At 39.1% G+C, this 22,035-nt stretch overlaps 1 protein-coding gene across 11 annotated transcripts in view; it reads left to right on the forward strand.

The window, feature by feature from the left end:
* The window catches only part of LOC119484867 (proto-oncogene vav-like), a 37,938-nt gene that overhangs the window by 9,015 nt on the left and 6,888 nt on the right, over positions 1-22,035 (forward strand). For 6 of the 11 annotated variants that reach the window (XM_037764019.1, XM_037764016.1, XM_037764024.1 and 3 more), the window contains 21 exons: positions 80-275; positions 2,411-2,685; positions 3,271-3,366; positions 3,463-3,579; positions 7,467-7,583; positions 10,063-10,121; positions 10,676-10,741; positions 12,291-12,399; positions 14,168-14,260; positions 14,425-14,493; positions 14,589-14,692; positions 14,778-14,877; positions 15,608-15,703; positions 17,170-17,238; positions 17,340-17,426; positions 17,518-17,603; positions 17,688-17,823; positions 17,913-18,022; positions 21,428-21,529; positions 21,633-21,727; positions 21,837-21,859. In XM_037764019.1, coding sequence (XP_037619947.1) covers positions 3,280-3,366; positions 3,463-3,579; positions 7,467-7,583; positions 10,063-10,121; positions 10,676-10,741; positions 12,291-12,399; positions 14,168-14,260; positions 14,425-14,493; positions 14,589-14,692; positions 14,778-14,877; positions 15,608-15,703; positions 17,170-17,238; positions 17,340-17,426; positions 17,518-17,603; positions 17,688-17,823; positions 17,913-18,022; positions 21,428-21,529; positions 21,633-21,727; positions 21,837-21,859 — 1,725 coding nt within the window. In that variant the 5' untranslated portion in view covers positions 80-275; positions 2,411-2,685; positions 3,271-3,279. Of the gene's footprint in view, positions 1-79; positions 276-2,371; positions 2,686-2,760; positions 2,953-3,270; positions 3,367-3,462; positions 3,580-7,466; positions 7,584-10,062; positions 10,122-10,675; positions 10,742-12,290; positions 12,400-14,167; positions 14,261-14,424; positions 14,494-14,588; positions 14,693-14,777; positions 14,878-15,607; positions 15,704-17,169; positions 17,239-17,339; positions 17,427-17,517; positions 17,604-17,687; positions 17,824-17,912; positions 18,023-21,427; positions 21,530-21,632; positions 21,728-21,836; positions 21,860-22,035 lie in introns of all 11 variants that reach the window. The other 5 variants (XM_037764021.1, XM_037764020.1, XM_037764022.1 and 2 more) reach the window with 5 other exon arrangements.

Raw genomic sequence — 22,035 nt, forward strand, 5'->3', positions numbered from 1 at the left:
AGTTAGGATATCTCAGCTAAAAGTTCTCCACTGCTTCCATTTTGACTGTTGTTTTTTGTTTTTTATCTATCTCTCACAGGTCCCCCAACTTTATGGACGTGCATTACTAAATCACTGGAGTGCCCTTTTAAGAAACCGTCCTCAATCTGCAAACCGTGTTTCAAGCTTTCACAGCAGCAACCATCTGTCCTATCAAAGTGTCCTTGGTTATGATGAAGCTCCAGAAGATGAACTGTAGCTGGAAAGGTGAAAATACAGTTTCCCCTTGGCAAAATGTAAGTTTGATGTATTATTATTATCATTATTATTATTCACTTGTCACTCCTTATGATGTTTTTTGAGAGGATGCAGGGAAGTGAAAACGTTTGTGTCATATGAGTTATAGCCTACAGCAGTAAATGCATTTCTCCGCCCCTCAATCAGGCCCTTAAAAGCTACTCTTCCTTCTTGATCACATCTCTTACGTAGAGTTTGAAACGTTCTGCTTCAGTGGAGGCATATCAACACACCCTTCCCTCTGTTATGTTTGACTGCAGAAAAGACTGCAACTTAAATATAGTTATTTTGTTCTCCATCGATATGCTGTGCTTCTAACACAGCAACATCTATTTTCAGTCAGTGAAGAATATCACAGTATACAGTGATATAGTGATAAATACAGTTTGTTAGTCTGGTCGAATCATTTATGCTCTGGACTATTAATGATAAACTCCTAAATCAGCCATACAAATTTGTGAATAGGAGTAAAAGCACTCATAATGCAAGAAAATTGTCCCTGTCGAAGTGTATATGTTGTAGCTGTTCGTCAGATAGATCATTTTAAGTATGTTACATACTGTTGGATACTTCATTTTTAACAGTTCATAATATTTTGAATTGGTCATGTGTTTTGCATGGAAAATCTGCAAATAACTACAGCATTCAAAATAATGTAGAGGACTAAAATGTACAATATTTCCCTCTAATTGCAGTGTAGCAGAAGTACAAATTAGCATATAATGGAAGGAGCAAGTACCTCAGAATTGTATTTGAGTAAATGTACATCAAATGTGTCACCCTGTGTTTTACATCAGAACTTAATGGCTTTAATTACTGATATCACTGGTTAAGTCTTTTTGCTGATCCAGTGACACTAAATAAGTGACTCATAGAGTCTTTGTTTGAGATGTTACATGTGAAGGAGTTTTGATTGGTGAGATTCTCAGCTGTGAATCCAGTAAAATCACCACTGGGTGCTGTCAGTGTCCGAGCAGCTGCTCCATTATTCATTAAGAAGCTCCTGGATTTTTCTTTAAATGATATCATGACAGCAGTCTGTCTCGCTGCTGCTCATATATAGATATAGGATTTTACTTTTGTAGTTTCCTCTTAACATACTGTAACATATTTAATCTTTTGTTATTGTGTTATTCTTACAGCATTTTAGAGACATCTTGTGGATCTTTGTGAAGAAACTTTCAACTTGATGCTTCTAAATTGTATGGGTGTTTGAAAATATCGAGCATCACGATATTATATTTTGTGATACTGTATTGATTCTCAAAAACACTATTGATTTTTTTTATTAATAGTTTACATGCAACGATTAACTCAGTCAATACTCTATTTCTAGGGCTGTTAAAGCAATACTAACGCATTAATGCACAACTAATTTCTTTAACGCAACTTGCGATTTTCAGGGTGTAGCTCCTAGCTCCTGTAGGCTCAGTTTTAAGGCTAAAGTGAAAATACTGGCATAATATGAAACTAGAAACATAAGGAATCCATTGGTACCAAACATGTCATACTAGCTATAAATATTTGAATCGATTCACAGCCCTAATTATTTCATTTGCAAAGATATGCGCCCTCTCAGTGTATGTGCCCTCTCAAAGTGGTGCTATGATGTTGATGTTACAGGGACTGTGACAAATTAAAATGCAGATCCCACTGTTCTGATTGTATAAAAATGTTTTTTTTTAAAAATTACTCAGATTTTATGCATATGGCTTTGTGTTCTTTATACTATGAAAGCTTTCCTAGACTAGATTTTAAAAAATAACAATATATCGCCTTGCTTACAGTATTGCAATATATTGCAATACATTGAATCGTAACCCCTGTTTCATGATACGTTTCATATCGCCAGATTCTTGCAAATACTCAGCCCTAATAAATTGTCCATATGACCTCCACAAACTTAAATAATATTTGCATCGACTACCTCAAATAAGGTAATTTCACCACATTAGAGGTTTGTTTGGGAGGGGCTGTCTAAATAATGTTGTGGCTGCCCTTGCAACACATTTATAGTTTGTTAAACTTGTGTTCTGTACTGCACGTATACACACTCACTCTTATTCTCTTCTATAATTCACACCATTTCACACAGAGATCACACTCTGCTTTTATCAACATGCACCACTCATAGCAGCAGCAACAGCCGCAGCAGCAGCAGCAGCAGCAGCAGTTGGTGTGTGTGTGTGTGTGTACGTGTGTGTGTGTGCATGTGTGTATGGCTGTGAGGGTGCGTCAGAGGAAAAAGGAAGTTGCGGGATGAAGTTAAAAGTCTTCGACACGGTGCAGCTCTGCAGAACACCCACCACGGAAGAAAGGCAGAACGAGAGCGCTGAAGTCTGTCAATGAGATAATGAAAGGAGGAGAACACCGAGAAAGAAGACATAGAAGTGCCAGGAGAAACTGAAGGTGAGAGCTGTTTGTAATACTCATCCTACACTGATATGAAGGTAGAAAAAATTATTACGTTTTCTAGTGGAGTAGTGGCCTTTTTGTTATTTTACCAGGTTTCAAGAAGGCCGCTTCAATATTTCACTGAAAGGACGGAGTGAGAGTGGCTGCTGCAGTGTTCGCTGTAGGCCAACTGATTTGGTCTCAGACTGATTGAATACCTCTTCAATAATTTCCATATCCAGGTTCCACTTCACCAAGGAAAACAGAAGTAAAACTGACTAAGTGAGATTTAGAACTTCTTTATTTGTGTAATGAGGGAGCAAAAGTTGTCACGCCTCAAGGGATTTTCATATGTGTGAATTCAGACAGTGAATACATTTGAATTTAGTGTGATACTCCACAAATAATCTAAAAAACTTTGTTCCTGGCTTCTTGTGAAGCTAACTCCTCTCTGATTGTCAGGAGAGCGTTAACTTGATCTGACTGACTGATTTACTGCTACTGGGTGTTGTACAGAGCAATAGTGCTCACTGGTTACTGAATATTGTGCCTGTGAGAATGTATGTGGTGTAGCAAAGTCTTGTCTCATCTATCTATCAGGAAACAAAGATGGAGTTGTGGCGGCAGTGTGCGATGTGGTTGATCGACTGTCGAGTTCTTCCTGAGAACCACCGGGTCACATGGGAGGGCGCACAGGTAAATCAGCTGTTTCACATACAACACACACACCTGCACATGAACACACATCATCTTGGTTCACCAGTCTGATTTTGTGTGTGTGTGTTGTACCAGGTGTGTGACCTGGCTCAGGCTCTGAGAGATGGTGTGCTGCTCTGCCAGTTGCTCAACAACCTGCTGCCTCAGGCCGTCAACCTGAGAGAGATCAATCTGCGTCCACAGATGTCCCAGGTAACACACTCACACACACACACAAACCTCTTCCTGATCCATTTCCATAGGCCATTTCCTTAGCGACCAGGCAGCAGCACTGAAGCCCCAAGGCTGTCCGATAGGAAAATACTGTGATCTGTATCTGCTCACATCGGGGGAGCGTAGAGGTGTAGAGTGTGAGGAGGGGATGATGATGAAGAAGAACAGACAAAGAGAAACAACTAGAAAGTAAAACAAAGCATGTGCAATGAGATTTTGTCAATATGTTTTAACTAACTTAGCTTTAAGACAGGGAACAGGGGAAAGGAGACATAATCTGCCCACTAGCACGTCTAAAGCTCACTACTAATCATCACATTATATCTGTTACATATGCCGTTATATCCAGAGTATCTCTTGACTGTGAGCAGTAACTTTCTGTAGCCTGGCAGCTAAATCTCAGCCAAGAAACAACCCGACGCAAAACCCCCTGTAAAACAGGTTATCGCATTTACATTTTATTTTTTGTACAGATTAAACAAACAAGATATACTGTAACATGTTGATTCAGCCCGTTCTCATTCAAATACCGACGCTTTGTCTTGCCGTTCGATGTCGCTGTACAAGGCACCCTTTAGTGGCGGTATGAGATGCAGCGGGCTTTCCATTAACTAAAATGTAAGCCCATCCACGGCAACAGTAGACGCTCAGGGAAAGTGCTGTGGTGACATAGTTTAAAGAGCGAAAGACACACACACTGGGCGGATGGGAGGGGAGGTGGATGGGTCCAACAACACAAGGCTTTCATCCAGGAGACCGATGTTCGTGTCCCGTGCGTTACGTTTCACTTTCACTTTACAATCAGCTGTTTGTTCGTGTTCCGTGATAACGTCAAGTGCTAATTTTAAGGGCCAACAAGGATGTTTTTTTCCTAAACCTAAATAAGTGGTTTTGTTGCCTAAACCAAAGCAAGTGTTTTTGTTTAATTCACAACATTTACCATGTGTTTACTGCGCCCGAAAAGTGACTGACAAAGCGTCAGTATACGACGAGTTGGGATGAGAACGTGTTGGTTGATTAGTGAACTTTTAGAGATGCTGGTAGGTGGATTTTGTTACCTTTGGACAGAACCAAGCTAGCGTTTTCCCTCCGTCCCCAGTCTTTATGCTAAGCTAAGCTAACTGGCTGCTGGCTCCAGCATATTTTTTGTACAAACTTGAGAGTGGCATCAATCTTCTCATCTAACTCTCAACAAGAAAGTGAATAATCATTTTTCCCGACTATTACTTTAAGAATGTTTTTCTGAAAATACCTGGGTTAACCCGAATCCAGATCCACACTAAAAACTTGGATCATGGACTGTCTTTTCACCAAATTTCATCCTCTTGTCAAGCTTTTGAGATATCATCCTAACTAATAAACAAGCAGTCAAGCAAACTGGTTTGAAAACATAATCTGGCAGAAGTAAGAAAAACACCAAGATGGGTTGTGTCTGAGGGGACAGAGAGGATTCCAAGTCAGGGGGTGAGCAAAATATGAGACGGAGACATGAGAAAGACAGAGAACAAAGAGTGTGTGACAAAGAAGAAGAGACAGGATGTCACGTGCTTATTAGCCTAAATGTCTCGAGGGGAATCCTTGATTGTATCTGATAGGACTCACCGTGATGTCTTCAAGTTTGTGTGTGTGTGTGTGTGTGTGTGCAGGGGTTAATGTGCTTCGACATGTGCATGTGAAACTCTGGGAAATCCCGTGAGGTCAAGAGCGGTTAAGAAACATCCGGTGATTAACAGAAGACGGGAGTCCACTCTGACGTGTACACACACACACTCACCTGATGATATTACACAAGTAGAGGATCTTCCCTGTGCTCTTGCAACACTACGCTATGCTGCAGGGATGTATGTCTGTGTGCCTGACAGAGTGATGTGATGTGTGCAGCAGTATCAGTTAGATCTCAACGTTTCCCCTTTTCTCAAATTAGAGTTCCCCATTTCCCACTGCTGAACAGACAGAGACACAGAAAGAGCGAGAGAGAGCAGCTGGTTCAGGAAGTTATGTAAAACAACATATGTCTGACCAATTTGTCAGACACACTGTGCACTGCACTCTCTGTGGTTTCTTTTGTAGTTATATATATTAGATATAAAAGTCTGCCCTTCGTACTGCTTCTTTTAGTATCAGACATTTCTCTGTGTTGGTTCAGTGCTCTTCGTGTTCCTGTGGTCTGTGTGGCTGTGCAGCATTTACATGCACTTTGATAAGAAGTGCAACTGTTTATTTAGTAACTGAGTCACTTAATGTGAGAAAGTTAAATAATTTGCTCATTAGACAAACAGCTGATGTCATGATATTCAACCATAGACTATATAAGAAGTGGACGTATTCACTGTGACGTCACCCAATTTCCCCTGCGGTGATAATGGTTGGCTCAACAGTGCGATATGCTGCATCATTGACAATAGTTTTTTTGTTTTTTTTGCAAATTACATAATTTATACTAATTTCAGTGCTATATAAATAAGCTTTATTGTTAGACTATTATGAGGTATTTTGTTGCTTTTTAAATGACAAAGATGACAGTTTTAAAACTAATGCAATACTGAAATACTCATGTAATAACTAATATTTATAGTTAAATGCAGAACACTAGAATTGGTTGCATCTGGTTGCTATGATACGGATATCTGCAGAAGTAAAAATGTCCGCACAAGGTAGAGCACTTGCTCTGGATATATACAGTATGCGAGCAATGAATCCCTTTGCAAAGATTTTAAAAAGAAAAAATGTGAACATAGCGGTTGTGGCGGTTGCTTGCCATCCCCTTGGCTTGTCAATAGTAAGGTATTGCAATATTGCGGTTATTGCGACAGCCCTAGTAGCAACCTGTCAATCACAAGGTAGCCACGCCCTAAATTATACCCTGCTTTATGGTCTATTTGACTCTAAATGGGACCATAATTTACTAAATGAACATCATGCTATATTGAAGAAGACTTGAAACTAGCGATTGAGACCATAAACTCATGTTTACAATGTTTACTGAGATAATAAATCAAGTAAGAAGTAGTGTCATTTTCTCATAGACTTCTATACAATCAGACTTCTTTTTGCAACCAGAGGAGTCGCCCCCTGCTGGCTATTAGAAATAAAGCAAGTTTAAGGCACAGGGTTTTCAGACTCCGGAGTTGCCCACTATTTTCAACAATATTTTGATCATACAATGTTCAAAAATATCTATCGAGTCTGTTGGAAATCTGCATGTTTTATGTGATGTTTAACACTGGTTTTGCTTTATATATGCCAGCTTTACGGTCATCTTCCATTTGTTTGTAATGCCACGTTATTTTGTCTTTTAAATTTTTAGTCTAGATTGTTGTCAAGGTTTGTATGTGTGTTTATGCTGAATGATGCCACAGGTAGTGCTTTAATTTTTTTAGCGGTGCTATCAGCATGTCGGTCGGTTAGTTGAGTCGATCACCATCACTTTGGTCCGGACTGAAATATCTTAACCACTCTTTGATGGATCGCCATGACATTTTGTACCGACATTCACGTTCCCCAGAGGATGAATCCCACTGATTTGGTGATCCACTGGCTTTTTCTCACCAATGGCATTTCCATGCTAATTAGCAATATTAGAATGTTAACATGCTACACTATAAGAGTAAACATGGTAAATATTAATCCTGCTATTGTCTTTGTGTTCATGTTAGCATGCTTATGTTAGTATTTAGCTTCAAGTACAGCCTCACAAAACGTCTAGCGTGGCTGCAGTGTTGATCTTTGATAAATGACTTAAACTTTTGATAGATTATCAATTTGATAGACAATAAATTCAAATTGTAGTTGATAAATGTTGTGTCGATCAATTAATCAACCGATCGTTTCAGTAAAAGTAATGTAACTTTTGTGTTTGCTTTTAGTTCCTGTGCCTGAAGAATATCCGGACATTTCTGGGAGTTTGTCAGGAGAAGTTTCAACTCAGAAAGAGTGAACTGTTTGAGGCCTTTGACCTGTTTGATGTTCGAGACTTCGCAAAGGTATCATCCCATCACATCTTTCCATCTTTCCATCCATCCATCCATCCATCCATTACAGTACAGCACAGTAATTATGACTCCTGCATGAGGGAAACACATTGTGCACTCTTACTCCAGTCATTATGGTAGAAGTCAGAAGCGTGAGCAGAAGCCTGACTCCTCACTGCAGCTTGCAGACACCCACACAGCCCTAACAGGAAGCACTTTGGTGATTCTCTAATTGAAGCGTCTGAGTGAACGAATGAATTCAGTATTTCACAGCTCTCTTTCACTTTCGGTGCAGTGCAGCCACAGCGCTTTAGTGTGAACAATAGGGGAATTGAAATGTGCACTTGTTTGATTTGTATGTACAAGGTAAGAGGAAGCTGTGTCTTTAAGACCGAAATGAGTCAACAGGAGGTGAACCTCAAGATGTCTGGGGGGTCTTTTTACAGCACTTGTTCTTTTTGTTTAGTTAACAGAGTGTTACTGTCACTGAGCTTCTCGTTTCACTTTACTGCTTCCAGTCAGTAAACCAGTACATTAAATACAGTAAACACATAGGCGTGGTGTTATCTGAACAGCATGATTTATGGTAGAAGAAGTATGAAGATCCTTTTAAAAGTAGTAATACCACACTGAAAATACCTCCCTACAAGTTAAAGGTGCTAAATTCAATATTCAGAGCATTTCCATTGCCTCCACCCAGCTCTCAACATGTTAGCTCACAGCTAACAGTGCAAACAACGGCAACAGCGCTGACAGAGCTAACAGTATTTACCTGGAGGGAAACGGTCATGGTGGGGACGGCGTTATCAGCTGTAACCGCCGTATGAGCACAGTGCAGAGCAGCAGCCGTGAGCTAGCCAGTGGGGCACGCTCAAACATGCACTAAAAAAAAAAACACACGGCCGGTCCGGCTATCTGAACAAAGCACAGATAAACTCAGATTACAAGACACAAAGGGAGAGCGACTTCATTCTCTGCTCAGGTAGACATTACTCCTCTATATCTTTACATAAGGAAGTAGTTGTTCGCTGCTACATTAATGCTCTGAATATTATATAGAGAACCACACCAGGCAGCGGCGAAGTGCGGCTTGCCGCAATAATTACATTGTTCAGCGGCCGGGAGGCGTGTTCCTGTTTCAGGTGGGAAGAAGTTCTTTTTTAACATAGGTCAACATGTCACAGGAGTCACAGGACTCTGTTTACTGATTAACTGCGGGTCCTCTCAGTTAAACTATAAAAGTTAAACTATCCCCAACTTTTAGTTTGGCCGCACTTCGCCTCACCTTTCCATAGACATTGCCTTGCAGATCTCTGGAGGTCGCAGCTTCGCCGCTGCTCTGGTGTGTTTTCGGTGTCAAAGTTCTGCATTTAAAAATGTGTTTTGGTAAAAACAACAGCTCACCATTTTTTGGGGGTGGTTGTGTGTAGTCCTGGATATATTCCTCCTTAAACAACAAGTTTTCATTTTTATACTTCCATTTTTTATGTGGATTAAACAAACAAAATATAATGTGATTATTAATGAGATTTAGAAGTAGGTGGATTTTGTTTGTTCAAGTTCTTCATTGTCATGTGCACAACACTACAGTGTTTCCAGTCTTTGTGCTATGCTATGCTAAGCGGCTGCTAGCAGTAAATTCATATTTAACGAACAAACATGAAAGTGGTATCGATCTTCTCATCTAACTTTACACCAGAAAGATTGTCAGCGTTTTTCCCAAAATGTCTAATTTTAAAGTCTTTTTTAAAGCATTACTGTAAATCAGTCCATTCAAATGTTTTTTTCTCTAAACTTCTCCTGTAGACTTTCACTTCTTGTTTTGTCTTTCCTCTTCTCTCTGTCTTGAATAAAAAAGTAGAAATCAGACTAAAAGAGTTCAGCAGTACTGACTGAGAAATATATTCCTTATTTGGACAGTAGGATTATTTTATTTCAACAGAAGTGTCATGAAAGAGAGGCCCAACGTCTTTTTATTTGTCTCTCTGAAAGAAAAGAACCTTAGTTCAGGAGGCAGATTTTGAATTTTGATGTGTTTCTCACTGCAACTCTGGAAGAAGTTTCAACTAGTGCAGAAGTCAAAGGTGCTTTTGAAGAGGGAGAAGTTATAAAACATTAAAACACATAACACCAAGTCCAGATAGGCCGAGATATTAGAGCTCACTGACACGTTGTTGTTTAATCAGAAAAAACAATCAGTTTAATTTTGACGGCCGCGTGCTGTCTTTGAGTTTGTTTCTGATCACATCTCTCATGAAATTGTTTATCTGAGTTAACTTATCACGATACTGCAGTTCTCACAGTCAAACAGTGTTAGAATAAGAGTGAAACCAGGTTGGTGGAGAATTATTCAACGTCAATGTTTGAAGTGTGAAACAGCTCTCACTGTTTCTCTACAAGTCTGTGTCTCTCTCTTTCTGTTCAGGGAATACTAACTATATGCTGTTTGTCTGTGTGTGTGTGTGTGTGTGTGTGTGTGTGTGCGTGACAGGTTATAGACACGTTGTCCATCCTCTCTCACTCATCCATTGCTACACAAGGAAGACTCCAGTAAGTAACTTCCTTCCTCTGTTACGTAATTGAAGTGATAATGCAGCGTTTGTGTTGCTTTATACCCCCTTTTTTAGCATTTACGAGCCGTGTAAAACATCTTTTAAATGGTTTATAATACACTGTAATTTAGTTGTACACAGATATAAGGACACTTTTAAGTGTTTATTAATGTACAGTATTTGTCAACAGTTATAACTTCTCCTATGAAGACATATTATATTATTACAACTGGGTTTTACTCTTAGAGAAAAATTCTCTGATTCCAGCTTCTTAAATGTGAATATTTTCTTGTTTCTTTACTCCTCTATAACAGTAAACTAAATATCTTTGAGTTGTGGACAAAATAAGACATTTGAGGACGTCATCTTGGGCTTGACTTAACATATGACAAAGTGAAATCCTTTACACACATTACAGTGTTGCTTAGTGCCACAGCAGTAATGGAGGCTTGTCTACTTCCACCTACAACCCGGCTTCGTCTATAAGAACATTAAATACTTGATAACAATATTCATGTTATTGTCATTCTCCCTACACCTTTCTTCCTTTAGGCCTTTCCCTCTGGAAGGATGCATTCCTGATGATGAGATCTACAGCGGCCTGTCTGACCAGATAGAGTGAGTCTTTCTACAATGTTAAAATAATAATCTTGAGGATGAAGAGATACAATTTTCAACAACACATCAGTACGTGCAGACACATGGCATACAGTACATACAGGCCATACCAACTGCAAGAAATACAAATAAGTATAAAATAAAAATACAAAGCAAAATTACTTTAAGTGTGCAAGAAAACAGTTGCTATACAAAACTAATACTTCTAGTTTACCCTGATGTTCCCAAACCATATGGTCATTAGATTTCCATTAGAACAAAATGAGCAGTTAGGAGACTGAAGTGTTTTTATTTCAAATGATAATATCCTCCCAAAGAAAATGTAATGATATGTTTTTACCATCAAGATCTTCGGCAGGTAAACCTCCATGTTAAAAAAAATGACAGCTGCACCTACAATTAGGAAAAGCACCCATCATTCCAAACTCATAGATTTTATACATAAAAAACCTTATTATCTGACCTGACCTTGATGGTCCAAACATTGCATCATTAAAATGTGTCTTTTTCTTCTTTTGTTGTTTTTCTTCTGAAGTAGTACCCAGCTGATACCTCTATATATTCAAAAGAGGGCATGAGGGCTGACATCTCCCACACTGAGTCAGTTCATAATGTGGAAGGATAGCAGCAGTAGCAGGGCAACAACTACCAGAGGGGACTGTGTTCTACAATACAGACGTAACAAGTTTGGTCTTCTAAAATCAGAGCCACCCACCACTAAAAAATCAGTCTTCCCATTGAATTAAGAGAGAGCACTAATTACCAAACCTTTAAACGTAAATTTAAGAGATGGTGTAGTGGCCGTTTGTCGGAAAAATCACAATCAAACTTTAATAAAACGGCCACTGACGCACCAGGGATATGTGGTTTACGCAGGCAAAAGTCCATTGTCCATACAAAATGTATGTTTGTCTGATGATTTATTTATCAAAAAAAGCAAGCAAACAAAACACAAAGAAAACATGGATGTTGCTGCCTCCCATGTTCTGGTAAAAAAAACATAAGGCCACCCAGATGCATGCTGGTCCTACCTGCCAACCTACCTATATAACCGAGGGTGCCCACAGAGTTACCTAATTCATAAACAAGAGAAAACAAACTACTAATTACGCAAAAACCAAATTCACTAAACAAGAACATAATTCAGCTAAACAAATAACTAGCATAAGAAAACACTATCAAAAATCAAATCTAAATAAAGTAAACATCTAGAATAATAAATCATACAATACTACTTATTATTACACAGCATTGATGTATACTCAATTCTGATTGGTTAATCACGGCGGTTTGCTATTTCTTTATAGCAGACTGTTGTTATGAGCGCAGCTTTGATGTCGCACTCCGGCGGACCGTTTTGTGTAAAATTATTGATTTCTTAAGTAAGTAGCTGTGTAATAAGCGGGATAATGTACAGGTAGCGGGTCATTGTTGTGAAAGAAACCCCTTCAGGGCGATGAGAGACCCCTCCGCTTCTCTGTGGCGATTGTACTGACAAGACAAATATTATGATGATGACAATGTTGTGTGCATGTATCTTGTATATCAGTGACACCGTGGACGAGGATGATGACTTGTACGACTTTGTGGAGGACGAAGAGAACGAAGGAGACGAGATCTATGAAGACTTGATGAGGACGGATGAACCACCTGAAGCTGTGAGTCGACCCCACACAACATTATACCTCAAACAAAAAGAAGGGTTTGGGCTGTACGGAGGCTTTGACCATCCAAGAAATCCAGGGTCTGGTCTCTGTCTGATCATCTAAATCAGTGGTTCCCAACAATATTGTCTTGTGACGCCTTAAAAATAAGCAATTTTTACTTGAGACCTCTTGTCACATTTAGATTATTACGATGGCAGTCAAAGTTAACGTGATAATAACTTGTTAACGCATATTTGTTTTAACGCCACTAATTTCTTTAAAGCATTAACGCAACTTGCAATTTTTAGGTTGTAGCGGGCTCAGTTTTAAAGCTAGAGTGAAGATACTGGTATCATATGAAACTATAAAACCTTAGGAATCAATTGGTACCAGCCATGTCATACTAGTTTGTTGCCAAGGAGGCTGAATAACGCTCCAACCTTACGCTAAATCTTGACGAGGAAAAACTGTCATGGCCATTTTCAAAGGGTTCCCTTAACTTCTGACCTCAAGATATGTGAAGGAAAATGAGTTCTCTGGGTACCCACGAGTCTCCCCTTTACAGACATGCCCACTTTATGATAATCACATGCAGTTTGGGGCAAGTCGTAGTCAAGTCATCACAGTGACAGCTGTTGTTGCCTGTTATTACACGGCGATAATCGATTCTGATTGGTTAATCACGGCATTCTACGGTCTGCTATTTCTTTATAACAGACAGTTGCTATGGGCGCAATTCTTATGTCGGACTCTGGTGGACCGTTTTAGTCAGGGTTTCTTTCACAACAATGACCGGCTCGCTCTACATTATCCATTACCTGTTTTGAGTTGTTAATTGGTTTACAATAATGAATATAAACATACATTTGCATAAAGCAACATTCCATGTTGATAAGAATATTAAATACTTGACAAATCTCCCTTTAAGGTACATTTTGAACAGATAAAACGTGCGATTAATTTGTGATTAATCTCAATTAACTATGGACAATCATGTGATTAATCAAGATTAAATATTTTAATCGATTGACAGCCCTAATTATTACCTTAGACGGTACAATTATTCAGTTATGTGCAAGAAAAAAGCAAAGATTAGAGGACAGCCTGAAAAAATAAACACAATTTTGTGTTGCATAAATATATTTTCTGCTTTCCTGTGCTGTTAATTATCTCGACCCCTCAGATTTATTTTGTGGGTGTTTTGACACCCAGTTTGGGAACCACTGATCCAAACCACCCAGAGTTGTGCAGAGATTTTTTGCAATGTGTCTCCAGGAGCTACTTTAACAGATAACTTCAGATAGCATCCCCATCCAGGAAATACATTATGTGTAAATGTCACCCAGCTGCATAATTCATAAAATCTGGTTATGATACACTACGGTTGCTGGTGCAAATGAGGCCTCAGGAGAGTCAGGGTTAGAAATGAACAGGGCCTCAAGGGACAAAATGCCAGTATTGTACCATTTTTTGTCAAATATTTATGCATCAATTGGACTACTGCTTCCACAGTTTTATGTATGAAACAATGGAACAAATTTCCTCCAAAAACAACCAAAAATGCTGCCTGAAGTAGCAAAAAATACTTTCATCACATAACCAGTAGAAGAAAAAGAGAACGCCTCTAGCATTCAGCATCAAGATACAAGTTAAAACAAATCTTAATGCTACAAATTTTGTCCTTTACAGCTAACATATATAAAGATTAAGAGAAAAATATCCTCTTTACTGGTCTCTTCATGCTTCATTTGACATGTTTCTGTATGTGTTTCTGGAGCAGCAGAAGACCGGGGTCGACAAACGAGAGTGCTGCCTGCTGGAGATCAGACAGACAGAAGAGAAATACTCCGATACACTGGAATCTATATTACAGGTGTGAAACAAGTAACATATTGATGATAGGAGATCCATGCATTTACACACATATAAATCACACATGGGGAAAAAGTCACTCGCACACAGACGCACACGAGCAAACAGACATTTATACGCACATTTAAAGAGAGAGTAACAACCATGCTTTCTGTTTTTGTGCAGCACTTTATGAAGCCTCTTCAAAAGTTTCTCAAGGCTCCAGACATAGAGAGTATCTTCATCAACATAGTGGTACGGGACGAGATTATCTAAACCTGGATACGTATACAGTTCATCTTTACCTTTATTTATTTCGCCTTGTTTATATGTTTTCTGCATATTTGTAGGATTTGGCCGACACCCATCGTAATTTATTGGTGGAGGTTCGGAGTTCCATCTTAGATTATGGAGCCAAGAACCTGTACCAGGTGTTTCTGAAGTACAAGGAGAGGTACACACAGATACACCTTTTTCTTTCATACACTACAAATACATGTACGTTATAAGATGTTCTAATATACTTCAACCCCACTCAGGCTCTTACTGTACGGTCGTTACTGTAGTCAAGTGGAAACGGCGACAAAACACCTGGACAAGCTTTCGAATGAGAGGGAGGACATCAAAATGAAACTGGAGGTGAGGAAGACACACTCTAAAACACAGAAGCACTGAACAGTAATTTTTTACACAGCAGAAGATTAGGAAGTGGCTTAACACTGTTAGTTCTGTCAGCACTGTTAGCGCTGTTAGCACCGTTAGCTGCGAGCCGTCGCTGTTGTGTTGATTACTGTTTCCCTGTAGATATGTTTCCCCCCTACCTAAACCTGAACCAACCCTTACCCTTAAACAAACGAAACACTATTAGACGGGGGAACAGACTTCGATATAACACCGGCTCGTTGTCGCCATGTTTAGAGCCATTGAGAGCCAACAGATATGCCTCCAGTCCAGTATTAGCACCTTCAAAGGTAGTTTCAGATAGTTTCAAGTTCAAATTTGTGCCGATTCAATCTGAACTAAAGGTAGTGTCACTGTACATTATTTCTACGCCTCAATTAGGTTTGACAAATATTAAAACTTCATGGTTTAAGAATGTATAATACAAAGAATAGTAACTGGCCCTGTGTGCCGTTTGAGGTGTCCTGTCAGACATGGCTTTTATAATGATGGTCCACTGTACATGGGAAATGCTTTCCCAGGGAGGGGAGTTTTTTGTTTGTGTACAGCATTTGGCCACGAGGGAAAACTGAAAGGCTGATTCTGCTGCACAACATCCTCTTAACACGTCTATGGTTTACTGCAGATGTTTACTTCCCTTTCTCTCTCTCTCTCTCTCTCTCTCTCTCTCTCTCTCTCTCTCTCTCAGGAGTGTTCAAACAGAGCAAATAGTCGACGTTTTTCTCTCAGGGATTTACTCATGGTCCCTATGCAGAGGGTCCTCAAATATCACCTGCTGTTACAGGTATGTTTGTACAGGTGTGTGTTTCATGTGTTTGTAGCGTTGATGGAATGTAACTAAGCACATTTACTCTATAAGTACTTTACTTATTTGTGGTATTTGAGGAGTCTTTTGTTTCCATGCCACTTTATACTTCTACTCCATATTTCAGAGGGATCTGGCAGCTTTAGTTACTTTACACATTAAGATTTGTGCATACAAAACGTAACTAGAGCTTATATAATATGATGTTTTGTTTGTTATACTGTAAAAGTGCAGTTTACAGCGATAAGAGGACTGACTGAAAATTAATTTGCAACTATTTTGATAATCGTCATATTTCATGCAAAAACATTTCATGGACTTGCTGCTTTACCTTTTAATTATTTTTTATTCATTTTGAATAGTTTTGAGGTTTGGACTATAGAGGGGTGCAGGAATGACGTATTTTTGTAGGCTAACCAGGAAGTAAGCCCCTGTTCTCTCGACAAAAAGCTAATGGGATTTTTCCATTGGGTTTTGGATTATTGCAGAAAATAAACTCTGTGGGAAACAAACATTTATGATACGTTCACGTTTTGTTCAGTAAGATAATCTCCACAAATGAACACCACTTTTATGATTTCTGAAGTGTGAATATAATCACCAGAAGTAAAAAGCTAATGTTAGGCTATAAACAAACTACACCATGGTCACATGAGTAGTCTCATTTAGCCACTTGTTAGCAACCGCCTTTTTTAAGACACATAAAGGCTTTAAAATTCACAAGTGGGGTATTTACTGACCTATTTTATATCGTAGAACAAAACGTTAAAATCTCTCTTAAGCTTGTGTTAACCACAGACCTTATTTCAGGCATCAAACTTAAAACCCATTCAAATAACCCATTGACTTCAAGAAGAGGGAACTGGAAGTGCTAAAATGCTAACTCATTTCCGGGTTTAAGGACTCATTTCTGCAACCTTTTGGTTGTACAAAACAAGCATTTTGATTTGGGCTCTGTGTAAATGTAACAGGCTTTTCTCACTATTTTCAGTTTCACAATCCAAACAATCAATTGATTAATTGAAGAAAAAATAATCAGCAGATTAATCCATAATAGAAATAATCAGTGGTTGCAGTCCTAGACAAAATAGTTCCACCTCGACCAACAACAGTAAAATCCTGCTTTTACATTAATGCATGAGTAATAATAATCTAATGATATAATATGTAATAATTGATGCATTGAGTACATTTCATATTTTATTTTCCTGATTATTATCCATTTTCATTGATTATTTTCCATGATTATTATCTATACTTATATACTTACATCAATGCAGGACTTTTACTTACTTACTTCTACTTGTATTTCTAGAGTGTGGTATTAGTACTTTCACTTAAGTTAAGGATCTGAGTACTTCCTCCACCACTGGTGTGTAGCTGCATTACACCCGTGCATATTCATTTCTCTAGTTTGTCTATAATTTGTCTGTTTGTGTCTGCAGGAGCTGTTGAAGCACACCACTGACTGTGCAGAGAAGGACAACCTCCGCACAGCTCTTGATGCCATGAGAGTAAGTGTGTTACGTATATGTGTGTTTATGTCAATCGCCAACTTAAATTTAGGATATTTAAACATTCATTCATTCGTCTATGTGTGTGTGATTGTTTGCAGGACTTGGCGCAGTGTGTGAACGAGGTGAAGCGAGACAACGAGATCATCAGGCAGATCACCACCTTCCAGTTGTCCATAGAAAACATGGTGAGGTCACATGATTCCGTTTTAATTTATTTTTGGCTCTTTAATTGAGTTTTTTCCTCACCGGTCATCCTCGCTCTCTTCTGCTCCTCAGACTCAGTCTCTAGCTTTCTACGGTCGCCCCAAGATCGACGGAGAGCTGAAGATCTGCAGCCCGGAGAAAAAGTCTAAACAGGACAGGTGTGTGTTGTTTGTGTCTCAGTGTATCCTGTACCCCTCATGTGTTAAAGTATCTGACCTGTTGTATCTGTGGCTGTTCGTCAGGTATGCATTCCTCTTCGATAAAGCCATGTTTATCTGTAAGAAGAAGAGCGGAGATACATTTGAGCTAAGGGATATCATTGAGCTACAGCAGTACCAGATACGAGACGAAACCACAGGAGAAAAGGACAATAAGAAGGTCTATATACTACTCTATAACACCAATTATACCAGACCGTACATCTATTAGGCGTCCTTAATAAGCTAACAGTGTGTGTTTGTCAACAGTGGTCCTATTCGTTCATCCTGCTGGACGGCTGTGGGGGGCCTGGATACGATTTATTCTTCAAAACCAGAGAACTGAAGAAGAAATGGCTGGAACAGTTCGAGATGGCTCTGTGAGTTATCACACATAAACAAATGGAAATACACACACTGAATTTTTCCCAAGGATGAGAGTAAAGAGGGTCTGTTTGCATCGATGTAGTTATCTCATGCAAGTACAAGATTTTGAGTAGTAATTTGGTACTTTTGCTGATCAATTATTGGCTTTTATAAAGCCTCATATACAGCATCTGATATACAGTATTATTCTTGAGATATACTTATTCCTGCAGTCTTCAAATAAAAGTTGGACAGTCTTCTTTAAAGCTTCTATAATAGATATATTTAAATGATTGTGTGTAATGTGAAAGATTCAATAATTCATTATGAAACATTGACTGGATACGATGGAGTAGAAGCGCTGCTGGGTCTTTGTGGTAATCACATACAGGGGCTCTTTGGATCCTTCAGGTGTACTGTGCTTATTCAGTCTTGTGAAAGGCTCATTGCATGGGTGGAATATGATCTCAAAAAAGTATAAAATGCAAGTCTCCTTCAAAAATAATTCAAGGCAAACTGTAGAGTTTGTACAAATTAAAATGTCTTTATTTTATATAGCAATAATTGTTTAAAATGACCAACACGTTGCGACGGCCATAGGTCTTCATCAGGGTCATTGTCAGCATTCAGTGGTTTACCCCTCATCTCCTCTTTTTTTCTTTCACTTCCTTCCAGTTCCCCTCCCTTTATTTCCCCATTTTTCTCCTCTCGATTGATGATGTACAGTATCATTTCCTTGTTTTGGACCGATACTGTAGGCTTGCACATTGGTGGAGAACTACCCACCAACTCTACTGATTAGTGTAACACAATATAGGTGTGCAAGCTACTGCTGAATGCTGACAATGACCCTGATGAAGACCCATGTCAGTCGCAACGCGTTGGTCATTTTAAACAATTATTACCATGTAAAATAAGGTAATTTTAATTTTGAACAAACTCTACAGTGTTCCTTGGATTATTTTTGAAGGAGACTTGCATTTTAGACTTTTGTGAGATCATATTCCACCCGTGCAATGAGCCCTTCACAAGACTGAATAAACACTGATTGGAATTTGTCTTGGTGTGTGCAAGGGTAGACAAAAACAAATACACATCAATAAAACAATATAAATACACATCAGCATAAATGTGCAAATAGTCTTACAGAGTAAATTTAAAACACAAGTGTTTGGTGCATTAAGAGACCCGCTAGGGGACACAGTTTAGGTTAAGTTCAAGGACTGAACTGATGATGAGGAGTTAAGGACCCTCACTGCCTCAGGATACGTGGTGTTACAGAAACGAGTAGTTCTGCTTTTAATGCTACCAGAGACAGGCGGCACACTGAGAGTCAGTTTCCTGTATCTGTGTTACATGGGTTTCGCCACTCCGCCGCTTCAAGAGACTAGCGACATGTCCTGAGTCTGTTAACTCCAATGAGAGAAGTGAATGTGAACACAGATTATGACCGATTCTGTCGCCCCATGGTCACCAAAGTAAATATTGGACCCATTTTTCACAAACCACATATCTTCTGCACATTCTGACACTAAAATGACATTTTTCAGACAGACAAATCAGGAGAAAATTTACTTTGTACGAGACCTTTCTCTGTTTCAGCAACACACGAGATCTGGCAACTAACGCCTTAGCAAACCTATTAGCTAGCTAATTTTCATAATGCTAAATATGGCTTTTATCTGTGTTAAATCTAAGGTAGGCAAAAGAAAATATAAATACAATATGCAAATATAATCTAATCTGCTTTCATCCACATGCCATGGCCACGCCCACTTAGGAGACAGGAAGTGTATACCATTTCAAACCATGCTTGCAGAGCATCTTTGATATTATGCAACCTTTTCCCTGAAGGGCATTGGCTGGATGAGAGGGGTCTCTGATCATTTTCAGACCCATCTTAAGCATGCAAGAGTTATAAATATCACAGATACTTGGTAAATCTTGACCAAAGATTTTTGATGCTGCTTTTACTACCTTATTAAGCTCCTTCCTGTCATCGCTGAGCAGTTTCTATACCACACTGTGATAGAGAATGTGAGAACGCTCTCTATCACACATCCCTGCCGTCGATACTTTAAACTTCCTGAGTTGTCGCAGAAATAACATCGTTGTTGGTCTTTCTTTCTTTCAATATGGCCAACATTGACATTTCATTCACCTGCGAATCCATATACGCCGGCACCTCTTGTTTTTAGATGTTTCAGCAGACAGGATGGCACAGTTAGCATTATGACCCGTACAGACCTCTGCTATAGCAAACAAACTTTACCTGCCTCGGAGCTTTGAAACACATTTTTCCGCAGTGGCTAACGATCGGATCGTACAGTGTGAGCACATAAATCATGAGATTTGGCTTTACATTGCAAACGATCTAGTCGTACAGTAGGAGTAGGAATTACACAACAACATTTCTAAAATCGTACAGTGTATGCCCAATTTAGGGGCTGAAGCTCATCTGTGTTTTTGGGGAAGTCAACAACCATCTCCTTGGTTTTGGAGATGTTTGAGATTAAGTTGTTATTAGCACACCACTCAACTAGTGAGGAGACTTCTGCTCTGTAAGCTGTTTCATCATTACAAGAGATCAGACCCGTCACGGTGGTGTCATCCGCAAATTTAAAGATTTTAACTGAGTCATAGTGAGAAATACAAACGTTAGTATACAATGAATACAGGAGAGGCGACGGTCATAGCCGTCACGCTGTCAACGCTGTCCTATCACAGAGGATTGTCACCAGATTGTCACCTAGATTTAAATGGAGCATTTAGCAGTAAGATATTCCCCTCAGGTGTTGGTGGAGACCAAAAACAGAGCTAAAAGAGAATACAAATTAGACTCACATTTGTCTTGTGACTTCTTTGTTCATTGCTTGTTTCCCCTGCCTCCAAGTGGCAAAAGATTTGTCAGTTATCACAGGTTTAAGTTGATCAAATATAGATTTTAAATTGTGCTTATGTGTGATTCTTTGTGGAAAAACTTAGTTTTACAGATCTGTTGATTTAATCAACTAATCGATTAGTCGATAAAATCAAATAAGTATCAGTTGACTAAGAATTTCTCTGGTCGAGGACATCCTTAATTTCAAATGATCAATCAGTAAATTACATCATTTAAAACACATCAGAGGAGAAACAAAACTAAATAAGTTCAGTTTAGTTTGTGTGTTGCAGCTTTGCTGATTGCTCAACCCTGCAGGGAATGAACATGATTTGTTGATTATTTTATTTGGAGTCTGCACTGTGTTGCTGCTGCTGTTGTTTTTTTCAGTTTCAAGAATACCAAATAGATGTTCTCTTGGCAGAGGGCAACAAGTGTTTTATTTTCACCTAAGTCAAACTACCTGCCAGTGAAAACCAGCTCTGTGAACGCTTGTTACCCCAGCGTTGTCAAAACAGTTTTACTTCATGTGTTGCAGGTCGAATATGTGTCCAGATAACTCCACAGCCAACAACCATGACTTCCAGATGCACTGCTTTGAGGAAACCACCTCCTGCAAGGCCTGCTCGATGCTGTTAAGGTACTTTGCCTCTCGAGCTGTTTTCTCTCTGTTTCATCTCTTAGCTCCATTTTTTGAAAAGTTTTGTCCGCTGGTGCTGAATCTCTCCTTCTGTCGTCTGCAGAGGGATATTTTACCAGGGCTATCGCTGCACCCGCTGTAAAATGGCTGCACATAAAGAGTGTTTAGGCAGAGTTCCTGCCTGCGGACGAAACTCAGGTCTGTGTATGTGCATGTGTGTGTGTTTAAACACTTCTGATTAGTGTAATTATCATGAATTTGCGTAATTATCACTTCTCTGACATTGATTGTCCTCTTCTAATTACAGATCATGCTGGTACTGTGAAGAAGGTAAGACTATATTTATCTTTGACATTGTGAATATGTTTTATATTAATCAGGTCAAGGTGATGTTTAAGCCCTTGTTAAACGTTTTCCTCTCCCTGCACACCATTTTACACCTCAATATTAATGCTCTATTTTTATTTAAAGAGGACCTATTATGCTTATTTTCAGGTGCATACTTG

This window comes from Sebastes umbrosus, chromosome 3 (assembly GCF_015220745.1).
Source record: "Sebastes umbrosus isolate fSebUmb1 chromosome 3, fSebUmb1.pri, whole genome shotgun sequence".
Lineage (NCBI taxonomy): Eukaryota > Metazoa > Chordata > Actinopteri > Perciformes > Sebastidae > Sebastes > Sebastes umbrosus.